At 35.4% G+C, this 16,060-nt stretch overlaps 2 protein-coding genes across 3 annotated transcripts; both read right to left on the bottom strand.

Annotated features, from left to right (window-relative positions):
• Positions 1–950: 950 nt before the first annotated feature.
• On the bottom strand, positions 951–5,012 carry LOC139809846 (uncharacterized). The gene is made up of 5 exons (XM_071773080.1): positions 4,822–5,012; positions 3,960–4,423; positions 3,428–3,871; positions 2,252–2,518; positions 951–2,105 (listed from the first exon to the last, which is right to left on the bottom strand). The coding sequence occupies exons 2-5, from the start codon at positions 4,403–4,405 to the stop codon at positions 1,943–1,945; spliced, it is 1,320 nt and encodes a 439-aa protein (XP_071629181.1). The 5' UTR covers positions 4,406–4,423; positions 4,822–5,012; the 3' UTR covers positions 951–1,942.
• Positions 5,013–8,612: 3,600 nt separating this feature from the next.
• LOC139810274 (serologically defined colon cancer antigen 8 homolog) lies at positions 8,613–15,714 on the bottom strand. 2 transcript variants are annotated; one of them, XM_071773686.1, is made up of 9 exons: positions 14,707–15,465; positions 14,055–14,192; positions 12,951–13,284; positions 12,081–12,858; positions 11,720–11,958; positions 11,001–11,112; positions 10,672–10,789; positions 9,301–9,377; positions 8,613–9,217 (listed from the first exon to the last, which is right to left on the bottom strand). In XM_071773686.1, exons 1-9 carry the CDS (start codon positions 14,916–14,918, stop codon positions 8,700–8,702), a joined length of 2,526 nt encoding a protein of 841 aa, XP_071629787.1. In that variant the 5' UTR covers positions 14,919–15,465; the 3' UTR covers positions 8,613–8,699. The 2 variants fall into 2 exon arrangements, with proteins under 2 accessions (XP_071629787.1, XP_071629788.1); XM_071773687.1 differs by lacking the exons at positions 8,613–9,217; positions 9,301–9,377 and adding an exon at positions 9,525–9,672 and having other exon boundaries at positions 14,707–15,714.
• Between the last annotated feature and the right edge of the window lie 346 nt (positions 15,715–16,060).

Genomic DNA, 16,060 nt, shown 5'->3' with positions numbered 1-16,060 from the left:
CACTAGGTGCACACTCAAAATGCATATTCCAGCCGATGTACCAGATACACTGATTTAATCTTTAATCTTTAAAATAGAATGTAAATAAAGCAATAAAACTGCGTATTTATTTAAAACTGTTTTTCCATAGTTATCGCTCTTGTCTAATTATTCACGCGGATATAGAGATCTCGAATCATAGTGGAGCATTTACCGATAAAATCAACGATTTATAAGGTATTCAACCTTGTTTGAATAATTAGCTTTTTATTACAGAGAATTGCAAATCTCTGTCTATAATTTAAATATACTGACGAATGAAGCCGGAAGTGAATGACCTCATCCTAGGAATAATTTTTTTTATAAGTTACAATTTTACGTTAATTTGTGATAACTCGGATAGTCAAATCTGTCGAGAACAGCAGATTTTGAAAGTGTCTGCTACAAATTTTGTCGAGAGAATATGCCAGTAGAAATTTAACAGAATCTGCTATAGCAGAGTGTATATAATGGCAAATTGACGGCAGAAACTGAACAGACCGTTTTGTAACTATTTAAATGACATATTTCCATTTTAATGTTCACGAAATGACAGATTTTGCTCTGCCGATAATCTGCTGTCAGATTTTATATCGATATAGATTTTGCCGGAATATCGGATCCGTTGCAAATGTCTTATAGTATATTCTCATACTGCGGACAGTTTTTGTTTACTAAATTGTAAAAGAAAACGTTTGCTCGGTATAAAAATTAGATAATTTGTATAAAACAACATCGCGATCGCAGCTTAGGATTATATATGAAAGAAATGTTGAATTCTTAGAAGTGAGCTTAGAAACCTTGTAAGAGAGAATGCTGTATGAAAATTTCATATACGTGTATGTAGTACATACATACATATACTATATTTATTTACATGCTAAAGTAGAAGAGTAAAACAGAACATTTTACCACGATAGAGTTAACAAATATTACGATAGAGGGCACTACAATTAGTGTTTATTGATAAGGGGAGACAATAATTAGTACTGTAGCAGTGTAGCATTGTATACATTATATATTATAGCTACTCCGAAAAAATCTTTTATAAAAATATACATAAATATAAAAATATAATAATAATATTATAATATACATATAATTGTTATATAAAATATGTCTGTATTTTCTTTTTTTTATAATAATATATACTCTGTCCATATTAATATATATATATATATATATATATATATATATGTATAGAAAAAATAATTACAAAAATAACTTTAATTTGCACTGTCTTTTTACAAAATGTAAAATTGCGGTTAGATTATACACTATTTTATATATAATTATATATATAATCATATTTTAAAAAGAGAGAGAAGGTAGAGCAAAACGCTTTCAAAACGATAGCATTTTATACTATTGTTCCTACGATATATCCCAGTAAGCAAAAAACATACATATGTCAATGTGTAACTTTACGTCGAACAATATCATATGGTCATTATAATAATATTAAATTTTGGCTATTTAACCTTTTCTACACCTTCAAAATTAAAGCAACAAGACAAAAATAAAAAATGACCACACGTTGTGATATAAAGTATTACGTCCATTTCTACATAAAACAATAAATATAAAAAACAAGTGCAGCATGTATTAAATTATAAATATTTGTAATTAATTCACGCATACTCGTGCGTCATTTTGCGCGTGCACTTTGGAATCATTCTTACTTGACTTTCATATCATGATTATATGTCCTTACTATTCAACTGTTAGAATGGTAGAATGTTATCTGTTAGAATGTTCTCTAAATGTATTTATCATCGTCATCCTCTATTACAGGAAAATTTAACAGAAGCCAAACAGATTTTACGAGACAACTAAATTACAATAAAATAGAGGACTTTTCATGGTAATTAACAATATATATATGATATATATCTATTATTAACAGGCAACATTTTATCAACCATTAATACGTAATAGAAAAATCGGGTAAAATTTTCTTCGATTTTTCGTGAATTTCTTCTAGTTTCTCGGCACTGTAGTTCGCTGCTTCATCCATGGCCTTGCGTATTATATTATTAATAATGTCTCTTATAGTTGAAAATTTGAATGCGTAAAAGAACATAAATCTGAAATTATCGAGATTACAGAAATGTAGAATACATAAAATATTCGAATTTTATAATACGTACATAGATTAAAACTAATATTTTGTATGTTTATGAATTTTTTCCATATCTTTCTGTTAATTTAATTTGATAAGTATATTACTTACTTGTAGATCTTATAAACGATCCACTCTGTGTAATTAAGTGACGCGTATAAACTAGGCATATTTAGATTTAATGTGTCTATGGCAATTAATGTCATCGCTTTATAAGGCATATATATTATAGGCCAATAGTTTAGTTGCTCAACAAGACACCTCGTTGTGTGCTCCCATTCTGGTGTCAACTCCTTAAAATTTGGTATTACCCAATATTGATAAAAATCATTCGCGCGTTGTTTTATTTCCTGGAGGCTGCCACGGCAAAAATTGTACCTGAATATATAATATACGTTGTAATATCTCCAAAGTTTTGATATTATATATATACATAATGTGTATATGTTATGTAACATACTTTGTGTACATAATATATCGATAAAATTGCATAGTATTTGAAATATTGTTTGTATTAGGCTGGGGAAAGTAATCCAGGTCACGGATAGATAACAATACAGCATACTGTAATAATTTATGTTAATAACTTTTGTTTTGTTTCTTTGAGGTTGCCTATCCTACATTAAAATTACTGCAAGGCAAGTCTTCCTGTTTATCATATATGTATGTTTATTTCGATTTGATTTGACAAGATGACCCGATAAAGTGTCATAATTATTATAAGTTCTTGTCGCCACGTCAAACAGTCACTGCTAAAATCTATATTATAGTCAACAACTTAGGTGTCTGGACGCAGCATTGCTCGAGAAACGGCTATTATATGCCTCAAATCGATTTAAGGTTTGCCATAAATTAAACCATCTTTCTGCGCGATAACGTCCAGCTTCATATCGCTGCAACCACCTTGAACACTTTTATAGACTTGAGCTGGAAAACCCTTCCGCACCCACTCACCAGATATTGCACCCACGTCAGATCATTATTTATTTCGATCGATGCAGCACGGCTTGTGAGAGAACAACGCTTTCGAAATGCGGCCGAAGTCAAGAAATAAATAAAAAAATTCTTCGCGATCAAGAAGTCGGCCTATTATCGGCACGGAATCCAACTTCTGTTTGAAAGATGACAGAAAATAATAGATTTAAACGGCAATTAGTTTAATTGAAAAAAAAAACGTAACTATTTTTTCTTAATAGATATTTTTCACAAAAAAATCCGGATTACTTTCTCCCCAACCTAATATATGGTTATAACACAGAGTATATATATTATAATTGCGCTACATACTCATCTTCTATTCCAAGAAAATATCCATAACATTTCCATATATGACAGAAAGCCTCCAAGTCTTCGTCGGTTGCGTCGTGTATTCCAACACTTTGTGGATAGAGCAAAGGTACAACGACAAGACAGCTCTGAGTAACTGACAAATCCGCGTTATTTATACCCTTCGGTTTGTATGGTGATTTGTTGACGATAGTATGACGCTGTCCAAATTTCTCAGGTGAAGAAACCGCAGCGAAATCCTTTAGAAGCAATTCACGATCTAGACACCATGGATTTGCGAATGTGCACGCAGCGGTAATTTGCTCATGATCCATCTGACACACCTTCTTTCTCATCGCCAAATGCTTACCACGTGCTACTTGCATATCCTTGTAAGCTTTAGTTCCTTTAATCCAAGGCTCTCCATCATACCAGCTGAACAATCGTTTTATATTCGATACGTACCTTTGAAATGTATAAAATATATTTATGTGTATATATTTATCTACTTTTTTTTATATGCTTATATAAATACAATATTTTAAAAAGATACCTTTGGAATGCTAAATACGGCGTATGGCTATGTGCTCCCAAAATAATTGGCTTCAGTTCTTCTTGAAACGTATAAATATACATCAGGCCCATTACTTTGGATATGGTGATCGCGGTGTAATTTTTCTGGACAAATTTTTGTCCCCTGCGATATTTATCCATATCCATCCATTCAGGTAATTTCTCCAAGGTTCGGTCATTATCTAATTGGCAAAAGGCAGCTGGAATAACGCTCCGTAAAGACTGCGGCATGTTTGGGAAGAATTCTGCTATGTTTTTTATTATCCAGTCGCATTGCTTTTTTACGGTCCAGGTATCGAAATTATTTGGAAATTTATTTTGAGAATTTACTCCGAATATGTCTTTAAATAACATTACAAGTCCATCTTCGTCCAAGTTTTTCGAGCTAGATTTTATATTGTGCTGGATATTATTGGTATGCATCATATTTTATGGATAACCGAACTGTAACACAAGTACAAAACACAAATTTATTGTAAACTTGTATCTAAGTTTGATTTTTATATTGTTTTTTAAGGTATAGTATGTTATTGGACAGTATATGTACTTTTTAGTAATTTGAGTAATTATTTCACCATGATTTATTTTATCTTTTATTCTATCTGCTATATGCGGAAATTTTGCTTTTTATATATATAACGCTAGCTGAAATTATATTATAATCATACGATTATTTACATGAATTTTTTATGTATCCAGGAGTGCATATATGATGTATTGTTCATATCTAGTTATACATATTTGGAATTATATATGCCCATATATAATGATATATGGATGGATATAAGGTAGTTGAGAGTGAATAAAGTTTAATTTAATCGTGAATAAAGAACATCGATCACCTCTTCGTAAGCTTTTGCAACTGATTTGGTTTTGGAGACCGCCGATGGATTATTTCTCTCGGGTTGACAAATGTGAAAGACAACGGGATGTAATGAGCTTCTCGTGCGACTATTATGCTTTTTCAGAAAGTTGGTAGGCTTTACTGTCAGCAGTTGGATAACGATCGGCGTTGTTGGAAAAGAACTGAAAGATCAATCCTATATGCGTGATACTTAAATATTATTGGCGATACTTGAAGAGAGAAAGAGACTGCGATATTGGTGGCACCGCGTGTACTCGCATGGCAAAACAACGAGATGAAGAGTAGCACGTCATACATATTCTCTTTAGGTCTGAAGATGGTTTATGCGTCAATCATGATTTATTTATTATGAATGAAAAATGATCGATGTATTACATGTCTGTTGTGTTTGTCTGTCTATTATTAGGCGTATATTATTACGTTAGGCAAGTTTAAAAGGTTCTGGAAAAGTTTTCAATATTGAGATAAAAAAAAAACTCAAGAGAAAAACACAATAATTTTATAACAATGTTTTTAATTAATAAGCTTTCAAATTATTCTGGACTAGCAGTTGGAAAATATGTGAACAGTGTAAAAATTAAAAAACATTATGACAATGTAAAAAGCACGAAAATTCTATAAATGCTACACTTAAGCATTTATTGGTCAACTGATGATGATCCGCAGACCGACTTATATTTTGCCGGCGCTGAAAGTTGGTACACATATCGACGCTGAAAAGTTATTAGATAAATTTGTTTATGACTGTGTAATGAAAGCTTTCTATATATGGACCTGGAATCGTCGATAAGGCGGAATTTACGCGAGTACCAGAAAAATATAACTAAATTGTTATACTCGAAACTTTAAACGCGTTTTTCTCGAAATGGGATTTTTTAAACTGGTTTCCACGGTTTCAGACAAATTAATGAGCCGATCGGCTTTGCTCTGTGGGTACATTTTTGTAAGATGTCTAAAATACATTAACTTTTTCGTTTTATTTTTAATGTAAAACTGTCAATTTTTTTGGCAATTTTACAAAAAAAAATTATTGAAGAAATAGTTTGTTTTTAATAATTCTAGTTTCAACGATAACCGAATGTGTAAGTTAAGAATCTGTTTTATTTTTCTGTCAGATTACTGAGTGTCCAGATTTTATGGGAACCATGAGACCTTGCGTGTTTGGACGCGTCTCTCAAATATTCTTTAACTTCCGTAACTTTTATTATTTCTGCTTGAAAAAATTCTGAATTATACATAAAATATACATTAATATATATGTAAAAGAATAAGTCGGCCGTATAGTTTTCGAAAAAAAATTGAGAAAAATAGTCTCGTTTTTAGCCCTCGAAACGATAATCCCCTTATAATAATTGGTTATTAATAACACTTTTCTTATATATTACGGTATACGTTTTTCTTATTAAAATATAAATAAAATTTTTTTTAAATAATCTTGGCATCAATATTGCGTAGCATAACATATTTACTGACGGCGCTGCTAACTTGACAACGGCCGAGAACATTATCAATCATAACTGACCGCTCTTCACATAGCACGTATAAATGGCCATCTTTATCAATTAAAACGTCCATAAGAGCAATTATATTCTACAGATTTGCTACGCCGCAGATTGCTGCGTTCTCCCGTTTTTTATAAGTTGCGATAAATGGACGATAACTAGCACATTTGCTACACTAAACGTAGTAACTGTCGATTGCCGTGCGGACGTGCGTCACATTACACTGTCCCCACAATAGCCTCTTTTTATTTCGAATTTTAACTTTAAATTTGTTTAATATGTTATGACCAACTACATATCTTTTCATTTCGAATTTTAATTCTTTTATATATATTACGCTAAGACCAACATCTTAAAATGTTCTGCGATAATATTGTTGTGTGTTCTTCATGGTAGTAAGATCATAGTGTCATGATTTGAAAGTCAAATGAGAATTAATGATTCAAAGTGCACCCTCAAAATGACACACGAGTGTGCGTGAATTAGTTCTATAAATATTTCTTTAAGACGTTACTATTGTAGATGAATTATATAATCGCGTTATAGCGTTGTGAACAACGCGTCTCGTGCGTCATTTTGCGCGTACACTTTGGATCATTCTTATTTGACTTTCATATCATGATTATATGACCTTACTATTCAACTGTTAGAATGGTAGAATGTTATCTGTTAGAGTGTTCTTCAAATATATTTATCATCGTCATCTTCTATTGCAGGAAAATGCCAATCAGAATGTGTTGCGTGAAGAATCGAGCGCATGGATGGGCACGAACATCGTGTGTACAGAAAGGTTTTTAATTAATTTTATCATGTATGACGAGCTGCAGTTACAGTTATTTTAATTAAATTCAATAAATTTTAATTAACTTTAATAATCATCCAAGATACCTATGACATACTGACAAGTTTGAGTGCGGATGACTGCTTTGATGTTAAAATTATAGATAGACGGGCGCGCTAATTATGTTACTGCTGGAGATTTTGTCCATCTCTAATTCTTATCTCTCATATAATTTGCTGCTTGTTATATAGATACTATTAAATCGTTTTCAATTTCTGCGCCTCTCATATCACGCTATTTGTTACATTTCATAATTTTATTTTATTTTTTACAGTATTTTATACATTTTAAATATCTTCCGCATTCTTAAGACTACTACAATTTTGAGAGATACCTTCTGAAATATTGTACGTATTCCTTTAAACTCAATTTTGTCTATAACAAAGTATATTTTATGCGATATTACGTATTCTAATAAATATACTTGGAATAATATTATAATTTCACTTCTTTTTCACGGCATCATATTTTATTTTTTCTTTTGTGTTTCTTAAATAAATATTCTAGTCTGTGCCGTTGCCGGCACTGGGATCTGTTTTTCCGCCGGGGATCAAGGAATCATCAACACTCGCGAATCTGTTTTTAAATTAATCACTTTATTTCAAATAAACTCAAAATTTAAACGTACAATGGTTTTAATTATTTAGCGCGCATTGACAGTGAATATTTTACGCGAATGGAACTTTAGACTAATCGCTTGTTAACTTGAATATAACTCGTCTATTCTAAAGAAAAGACTGTCCACCGCTTCGTCTTTTTTTCTCTATTTATTTGGCGGGCTCGATGTCCTGATACTGAATCGGTTGTCAGCGTTCTTACTATAAGAGACATTATTAATAATATAACACGCAAGGCCATGAATCAAGCAGCGAACTACAGTGAGGGCAAACTAGAAGAAATTCACGAAATAAATCGAAGAAAATTTTACCCGATTTTTCTCTTACGTATTAATGGTTGATAAAATGTTGCCTTTAATCTCTGGAAAGAGATTATATCATTATAGAAGTATAGGCTATCGTAAATTATTATAATCTTAAATACGAAATTATATATTATGCAATTAAATATAAAGTTACGATGTGTTAGAGAGAAAAAAATTTACTTTGTAAGAAAGAGAGAGAAAGAGAGAGAGTTTACGAATGTAAACTCTTGAATAAGAGGAAGTTTGGAAATAACTGAAGAAATTTAACAGATTCGATTTACACATTTATTCTATACTAGCTTGATACCCGTGCTTCACTACAGTAACACATATTTTACCCCTTTTCATCCTCTTAGGGATCGAATTTCTAAAAATCCCTTCTTAGTGAGTGCTTATATACGTCACAGAAGGAATATACTCCCCGAATTTCATGTTTCTAAGTTTCTAGATTTAGGGGTTTGGGTGTTGATGAGTCGGTCAGTCAGTCAGGACATTTGTTTATATATATATATAGAGAGATAATCTATGTATTTCGCCCATTAGCGTTATATTTATATGCGTGCGTATGTCATTGATACAGATTATATGTTTTAGTGCAGAGTTTCAGTACTGGTTCTGGCTACGTCAGAGACAGTCTGATTATTTTCCGTCTGATCCGTCATCACGTTGTACTGGTTGCCATTAACATATTGTTCTTCTGGGTACTGCGAAGGATCGTATTCGTCGTACTGATTATGGTCATGGTCCATCATGTAAGCTTCCATGTTTGGATCATTTGCCATGTACTGTTCATTATTTCGAACGTCTCCTTGCTGCTGATACACCTCCGCAGTTTCCGCCGTGCTCGGTGCAAAGTTATTCTGATCGCTCGATAAGCCATACAAGTCGCCCTGCATTTGGTCGTTTCTCTTCGGCGCGTTCGAATACTGAATTTCCGACCCCTGACCCGCCACTTGTTGACCGTTCGCTGTATCGTAGTCCTGATGGGTCATTCGTGACGCTGAAGCACCAGTCGGCAACCCATTCGTATGCGGCGAGACTACTGAATCCATCGTAGCGTTATAATGAAAAGCTCCAGTATCATCGTTAGCTTCCACAACAATTCCTCCTGGAAGGTAATCCTTGTTAGTCGACGTACGCGCTAATTTGAATTATAGATTCACGTGCGAATTAATTGAAAAAAATTAATACCTGCGTGACTTACAAGGCTGCCTTGTATTTTACTTGACAAGTGTTCTATGTTGCTTTGTAAGCCGGCCATTTCTTCCCTGTGATAAAACGTGTAAACGGGTTTAACAGATACGGGTTTAACAGATACTCAAAAAGTTAAGTTTCAACTATATTAGCGGAAAATCAATGTCACATCGAGCGTAATATAATGTAATTATCGCATTTGCGTTAGGACACACTCTCGCTATTACTGTGCTGATAGAGACGTTTTGGAGGTGTCGGACTTCTTTTTCGGAATTACTTTTACTTTTAGATCAACCTTAACGGTACGTTTCTTGCTCGAAGGGGAAGCGGTTTGCCCAACCGTTGTCGCATCTCTCTCAACGACCCCCTCTGTCAACACAGAATAGCCTCAGATATAGTGAGAAGTGGTGCGTTCTTATCTACTAATTGGCATCGTAATAAACGCGCGCGTAACGAGTGTTGATAAATCAAGCTATCCGTGTTTGGGTCTGGACTAATCGAGAGAATCAAAACTAAACTAAGTAAAACGTCTGCTCAGCCTGAAGGGGAAAAACCACTTTGAAATTTAAAAAAATCGATTTTATTTTAATATCCTCTGAAAGTTTGGTGTCAAAATTTGAAGAATTAACAATGTAGATTTTTCCGTGAAAAGCAACTCCGAGCGCCCGAACGGTCAAGCAGCCGGTAGGCACGGAACAAGTTTAAGAATTTCTCCTATTTCGTGAATTTCCGAACTTATTGTTTGTACTCGTTCTCTTTATTTCAGAGCCTTCGGGGATCTCGATTTTGTATATTTATTTTGCTAGTATTCTATAAGAGACTGTTAGACAGAGAATCTGAAACTTTGATCGCGTTTATCTCGAAACAATATTTTTCAAACTGGTTGGCAAATTATCTCGAAAAATATTGATCCGATCGAGACCAGAAAAATTGTGAAATATTTGTCAAATAAAATTGAAAATTGGATTTTTAAAGTGCAAAAAAGAGGTTAAAAATAAGATGAAAATAGACTTTTTTTAAACTTGTATAACTTGTATAATTTTTTGAAATTTAAAAATCTAATTGTAAGTACAAACATAGCTAGAGATTTATATTTTAAGAATCCTTTTCGTTTTTTTTTATTGCAGATCAACTATTTGGCCGAAAAATTACCAACCAGTCAAATTAACTTATCGTATTGATTTTTTTATATGTGCATGAAAGGGTACTTTCTCAAGTCAAAACCGATTTTTATTAAGATCTATAATTTTTTTTTATAAAATTCACAAGGGACCCCTATTTTTCCGATCGCTGCAGTGGTTTTCCCCCTGAAGCTACGTGCTTTATATATTTCTCATTCGGTTTCTGCGAGTCGGACTAAGAATATACTTGTGTTTAAGATTGTTAGCTTCCAAACGCTGTGTGAGAGATTGGCATTCGGCGGTCAATCTCGAGACGAGCGTGGCCTGATTACTCAGGGCGTCTTCTAGGCCCGCCACCGTGGCAGCTGCGAAATTTGGTTGCCTTGATCAGCCTGTTGCGATTGTTAATTGACTAAATCTCAATCTCCGCCTATGCTAGGCATATATACTGTCAGCATGCCGATTTCTCACACATAAAGATAGTACTCTCTTAAGTCCATATAGTCAATTGTCAACAATAACACTTTTACACGGACAATATACCTAACATAGGCATACCTAAGGGCGATATCTTACCATGCTTAGTCTCCATATTCATTATCATGGACGTTAATTCCTTCTCCTTTTCCAATCTAGGCGTAGTTTCGCTACGATTCTCTTCGGATCGTACAATCTTACTCATACTGATCTGAAAACATATACCAGAACTTTATTTTATAATATCTCATTACATATTTCGCTGAAATTTCTTATATCAGTGTTTCTTATATCTCTTTTAATTATATACCAGGGGTACTCAAAAGTTTCCGGAATTCAAATCTCTCGTGCGAACTGGAGCCAGTTTAATGTTGTGCAGCTAAATATCACGAGACTTCAGTATCGCGAAACAGTCTGCTATGTGGTATATTATACTGAGAAGATCGTATCGTATTGAACGTTTTTCTGCACTATGCAATTTGTATTTGGTGATCTTTTTGTGAAATGGAAATAATTGACTAATATTTGGGAAAAAAACAGCAAATGTGTAAAATTTTGTTTCTTTTTAAATAAACTTGCTTAAAACTGTTCAACTGAGACTGTCGCAATGCTCAAGAAATGACTTTAAAGGTAATTCCATGAAAAGAAAATTACGGAAAAGAACGAAAAAATTCATACGAAATTAAAAGCATAAAATATAAAAATGCTATTTTTTAAAACAATTCGGAAAACTTTTGAGTACTCTATAATTTATTTGATAATACACATGATATATGTATTGACGTATTGACTATAAAAGTGACATTCAATATATTCACCTCTTTCTCCAAAGATGCTATTTGCTCCAACAGTCGTAGGTTTTCTCGTCTGCAATGTACCAGATCGGCGTCCGCTCTTTCCAGACGCTGCTTGTACGAATTTATCTCTGCCTGCAATCTACTCTGCTCCTGACGAGCCTGCCGGTCGCTTCGTTCGGCCGCCAGTTTACCAGTTAAGACCTCTTGTTCCGCCGCGTCTTTCTCGCTTAACGCTTGGTTAAGATCGCTCTGTAAGGTGGCTAAACAAAACCGATTGGGAATATTTCTTAGTTTGTAATTTTACATAAAATAAATAGATCTCCTACGGCTTTTAAAATTTATTTATAAACCCTACGCTGTCGTTCGGGCAACATAAACCTACATATCTTATTTTGCAGCTCTTTTTTCAGATTGTCCATGGCGGTTTGTTTCTGTGACAATTCTCGTCTCAATTCGTTTATCTCTCGCCGCTGTTTCTCAGACTCCAGCTGCGACTTGTTGGTGGTCTCCCAATTGGTTGCGATATCGGCGGTGAGTTGCTCGATTTGCTGATTGTATCGACGCTCCACTTGCTGCCTCTCCTCGGTTATACGTCTGTTCGCATCCTGGGCCGCCTCCCGCAGCTTCTCATGTTGCCTCTCCAACTCGTCCTTCAATCGCCGAATCTCCATCTCGCTCTGATTCCTCTCAAACTCGATCTCCTGCCTGTCGCCCATAGACCGTCTCGCTCTCTGCGTCGCCTCGGTTTCCTTATCCCGCGCGACCGACAGCAGCTTCTGCGATTCCTCCAGCTTCATCTCAGCCTCGTACTTGGCGCGCAGAGCCTTATCCAATTCGGCCCTCAATTCGGCGTTGCTCTCGCTCGAACCGCTCTCGGACAAACGTTTCAAGTTCGCCTGATTCTCCTCCTGCGCCTTTCGCAACTCCAGTTTGGCCTGGGTCAATTGCGCCTCCAGCTCGCTGATTCTCGACTCGAACATTATACTGGGTCCCTCCAAGAATTTCTCCCGTTTGCATTCTAAAGTATTATCAACGTGACCGCCCTCATCTTGCTTGTGACACTCGTGATTCACCCCACAGCGATCTTTATGATCTTGCAAAACGCACTTGGACAATGCAACTTGATTCCTGCTATGCAACGCCTCGTTTTCGGCTACGACCTATGAAAAGCCATGGTAATTGAAAAATGTTATCGCGCGCGCCCATTTCTGCTCAGCTGCTCAGCATTACTCAATTAGGAAGAAAGTTATACCTCGCGAACTTTGCTCAACAGATTCATCAGCTCATCTCTACAGTATTGAGACTCTCGTTCCAATTGCTCGATATAATCCTCCTGCCGTTCGATAAAGGACGTTAACTCCGGAGGAATGGATTGAAGATCGGCTCTCGACAACGCTATATTACTGTACGCTTTTGACGACTGAATAGTTTTTGAGAGAGGTGGGTAAGTGTTTAAAGCTGCGTTTCTGGAGAGATCCTTTCTTCGGAAACTATCACTGATCATACTTTGATCGTCGGTATCCTCTCCAGATTCACTAATTCGCGGATTACTGCTTTTGTATATGCTACGAGCACTTCGCTGCTTTCTGCATATAGAAATTGTTTTTATCTTACTTTATTATCCGTAAGAGAGAATATGCAGAAAAAATAATTAAAAGTAAAAGACTTACGGAATAAAGAATAATAAGTGAAACAGGACCGAGATATGAATCTTACAATTAATTAGAGAAGATTCAACCCGACCGAAAATGGCATCTTCTTTAATCAATTGTACTTATGAAATAATTCGGAAGAGAGATAGAGAGAGGGGGAAAGAGGAAATAAAGGAGGAAAAGAAAGAGAGAGAAAGTTAAAAGTCTATTAAATAACAATACAGTGCAAGAGAGTATTTTAATTGTAGACTGTGCAGTCAATACAAAATTAAATTTTAACAGGCCTCCTATAAAGTGTATTTAAATATTCACATTGTGGCGGCTGTGACCGCCCCGAGAGACGGCGGCTCAACCGCCACCGCGCGCTTGTAAGCGCGCCCCTACAGAACGGCAACCCGTTCTCCACGTCCTGCCGTGCTGCTGGCGCTTTCACCCGGGTTGCCGTTCTGTAGGGGCGCGCTTGCAAGCGCGCGGTGTGGCCGTCTCTCGGGGCGCTCACACAGCCGCCACACATATAAATATATATATATATATATATATAAAATTATAAATTATATCATTAATCACAATTCTCTCCATCAATCTGTTCCGATTTTTATCCCGTGAAAATTTCTAAGTTTATATATACAAGTTTTATTATTCTTTTGAATTTTATTTGCTGCATCGATCATTTAACTATTTATAAATTTTTTTTGTCAACTTACATTCCAGACATTCCCGTTGGAGCGTACGATTCAGCTAACAAATACTTCAGTTTCGAGATAGCTTCCCTATATGCCAGCTCCATATAATCCGCCGGTTTCCTCTTGCTTAAATCCAACTTTGAAGTCCCATTTGTTTTTCTACAAAATAATCGTTTCTCTCGCACAGTTAGACGAATGTATTACACACATACGCACACACCCAGTGAACTAAATGTCTATTTAAATGGACTATGTCATTTAAATAGTTATAAAATGGTATATTTTATCCGTCAATCTCTATCATCATATTTATATTTCTGACATTTTTAGAAAATAAAATTCTCAGAATTTTGCAAAATCTGTCTTCGGTAGATTTAACTATCTGGATAACGGAATAATAATATAATGTATAATTCGTCGAATAAAATAAATTTCAAACAAAAATAATCGACGATAGAAATTAAACACTCCAAGAAATTGAAGTATCTTTAGATATTTCTCTTTTTAGATATTTTTACTAACTTATACAATACTGTACTAATAATATTTAGTATCACGTAATAATGTTCATCACGCTACTATATTATAACACAGACCCGTATGTATGTACATAAAATGGTTTTCCTGTTGCATTAGTCGACTAATCAAATTATTAAATAAATTCCAACTTCACCTGTTCTTCAAGCGCTTCATACGTGCGACGCACGCCGGATCCGTGTAACTACCTATGCAGCCGGGTGACGTTTTCAATCTGGTGGTGGTGATCCTCGGAGAGAACTTCGGACGTGCCGTACCCGGATTGCCGAGGGTCGCGATACTCGTCGCGCTACCAGGTGCAAATTGATGGCAGTCGCGGCAACCGTAGGCGCTGTTCGCCGCCAGCATTCTAAGTGCTTTCTACCCTTTATCAAGCAGCTCTTCGCTTCAACCCTCTAAGAACGCACCGCCGGTCGGCCGACCGGCCAATCGATGATACGCCTCCTCCCAGCCAGGGAGAAGTCGACGAGGAAGAAAATCGAACGGCGCATCAACATTGTAACTGGAGGAGCCTGGTGGTGGATCGCGTGCGATGGTACCATCCGACCCTTGTATAGGCCCCTTGGCGGGGACAAGCGGCACCGTACCGCGGTCGTACCACCACCGACACGTATACGGCGTTCCGTGACTTTTATCAACCTGGGGCATACCTTCGGTAACGGCGAGGACGAGACGAGGTACGAGGGTGGGCGAATGCTGGTGCTATCGCTCCCTGACATCATGTCCCGTTGGTGAATTCCTATGGAAACAGAATGATCAACAATGCGCAACGACGACGACGACGTTCACGGGAATAAAGTTTTCATTAAGAAACCATTTAGATGAGAACTGTTTGCGTTGAAGAAGATAATTATCAGGGACACAGGAGACTTGTATTGCCGGAACCGATAATTGTTTCGTAACCCTTTCTTTAAGTCAAAGCGAAACCATGAGACCACATTAAAATTTAAAAGTTTATGATATTAAAACCGTAATATGGATAGATTAAATTAGGTACTGTTGATTTGCAGCTTTCTCTTTGTTCGTTTTTAACTTACAAATTGTTATTTTTGTTTGTTTTAAATGTTTCATTAAGGATTAAGGAAAATTATGTGTCATGTAATGTTATGAATCATAAATGTTTATCGTCACACAATGCTGTATGTAAAACAACAACTGACAATAAAAAATATGATTTATTTAAGAAGTAGGTAACTGTTCATGCAATTCTAAGGCAAACCTAGAAAATCAAGAAACTCTATTTTTTTAAATATACAGGTAAAAAAATACAGTAAAAAGAAATAAAATGCATTTTGGGAACGAATATGAATGAAAGGCTCAGGTAAATATGTGTGTGAGAGCCTGTTTTTTCGTGTCATATTATTTTAAAGTTAAAAAATGGTGAAGCAACTGAATTAATATAAGACGTACGTCTTATATTAAGAGAATGTCGCCTTTTTTGTCGTTGTAAGATATTTAAAAGTTTATTGAGGTAATTTCGAACCATCAGA

This window comes from Temnothorax longispinosus, chromosome 3 (genome assembly GCF_030848805.1).
Source record: "Temnothorax longispinosus isolate EJ_2023e chromosome 3, Tlon_JGU_v1, whole genome shotgun sequence".
NCBI classification, from domain to species: domain Eukaryota; kingdom Metazoa; phylum Arthropoda; class Insecta; order Hymenoptera; family Formicidae; genus Temnothorax; species Temnothorax longispinosus.
This window is presented reverse-complemented; position numbering and strand designations above follow the sequence as displayed.

What these genes read in the sequence shown, in the direction of transcription:
- LOC139809846 (XM_071773080.1), bottom strand. Translation starts at nt 4,405, where the DNA reads ATGATGCATACCAATAATATCCAGCACAATATAAAATCTAGCTCGAAA. An exon ending in CCGTATTTAGCATTCCAAAG is followed by an intron (nt 3,872 to 3,959) that starts GTATCTTTTTAA and finishes TACATTTCAAAG; the next exon opens with GTACGTATCGAATATAAAAC. An exon ending in ATCGTTTATAAGATCTACAA is followed by an intron (nt 2,106 to 2,251) that starts GTAAGTAATATA and finishes CGATAATTTCAG; the next exon opens with ATTTATGTTCTTTTACGCAT.
- LOC139810274 (XM_071773686.1), bottom strand. Translation starts at nt 14,918, where the DNA reads ATGCTGGCGGCGAACAGCGCCTACGGTTGCCGCGACTGCCATCAATTT. An exon ending in TGTTGAGCAAAGTTCGCGAG is followed by an intron (nt 12,859 to 12,950) that starts GTATAACTTTCT and finishes GGCTTTTCATAG; the next exon opens with GTCGTAGCCGAAAACGAGGC. An exon ending in CAGCCTTGTAAGTCACGCAG is followed by an intron (nt 9,218 to 9,300) that starts GTATTAATTTTT and finishes ATTACCTTCCAG; the next exon opens with GAGGAATTGTTGTGGAAGCT.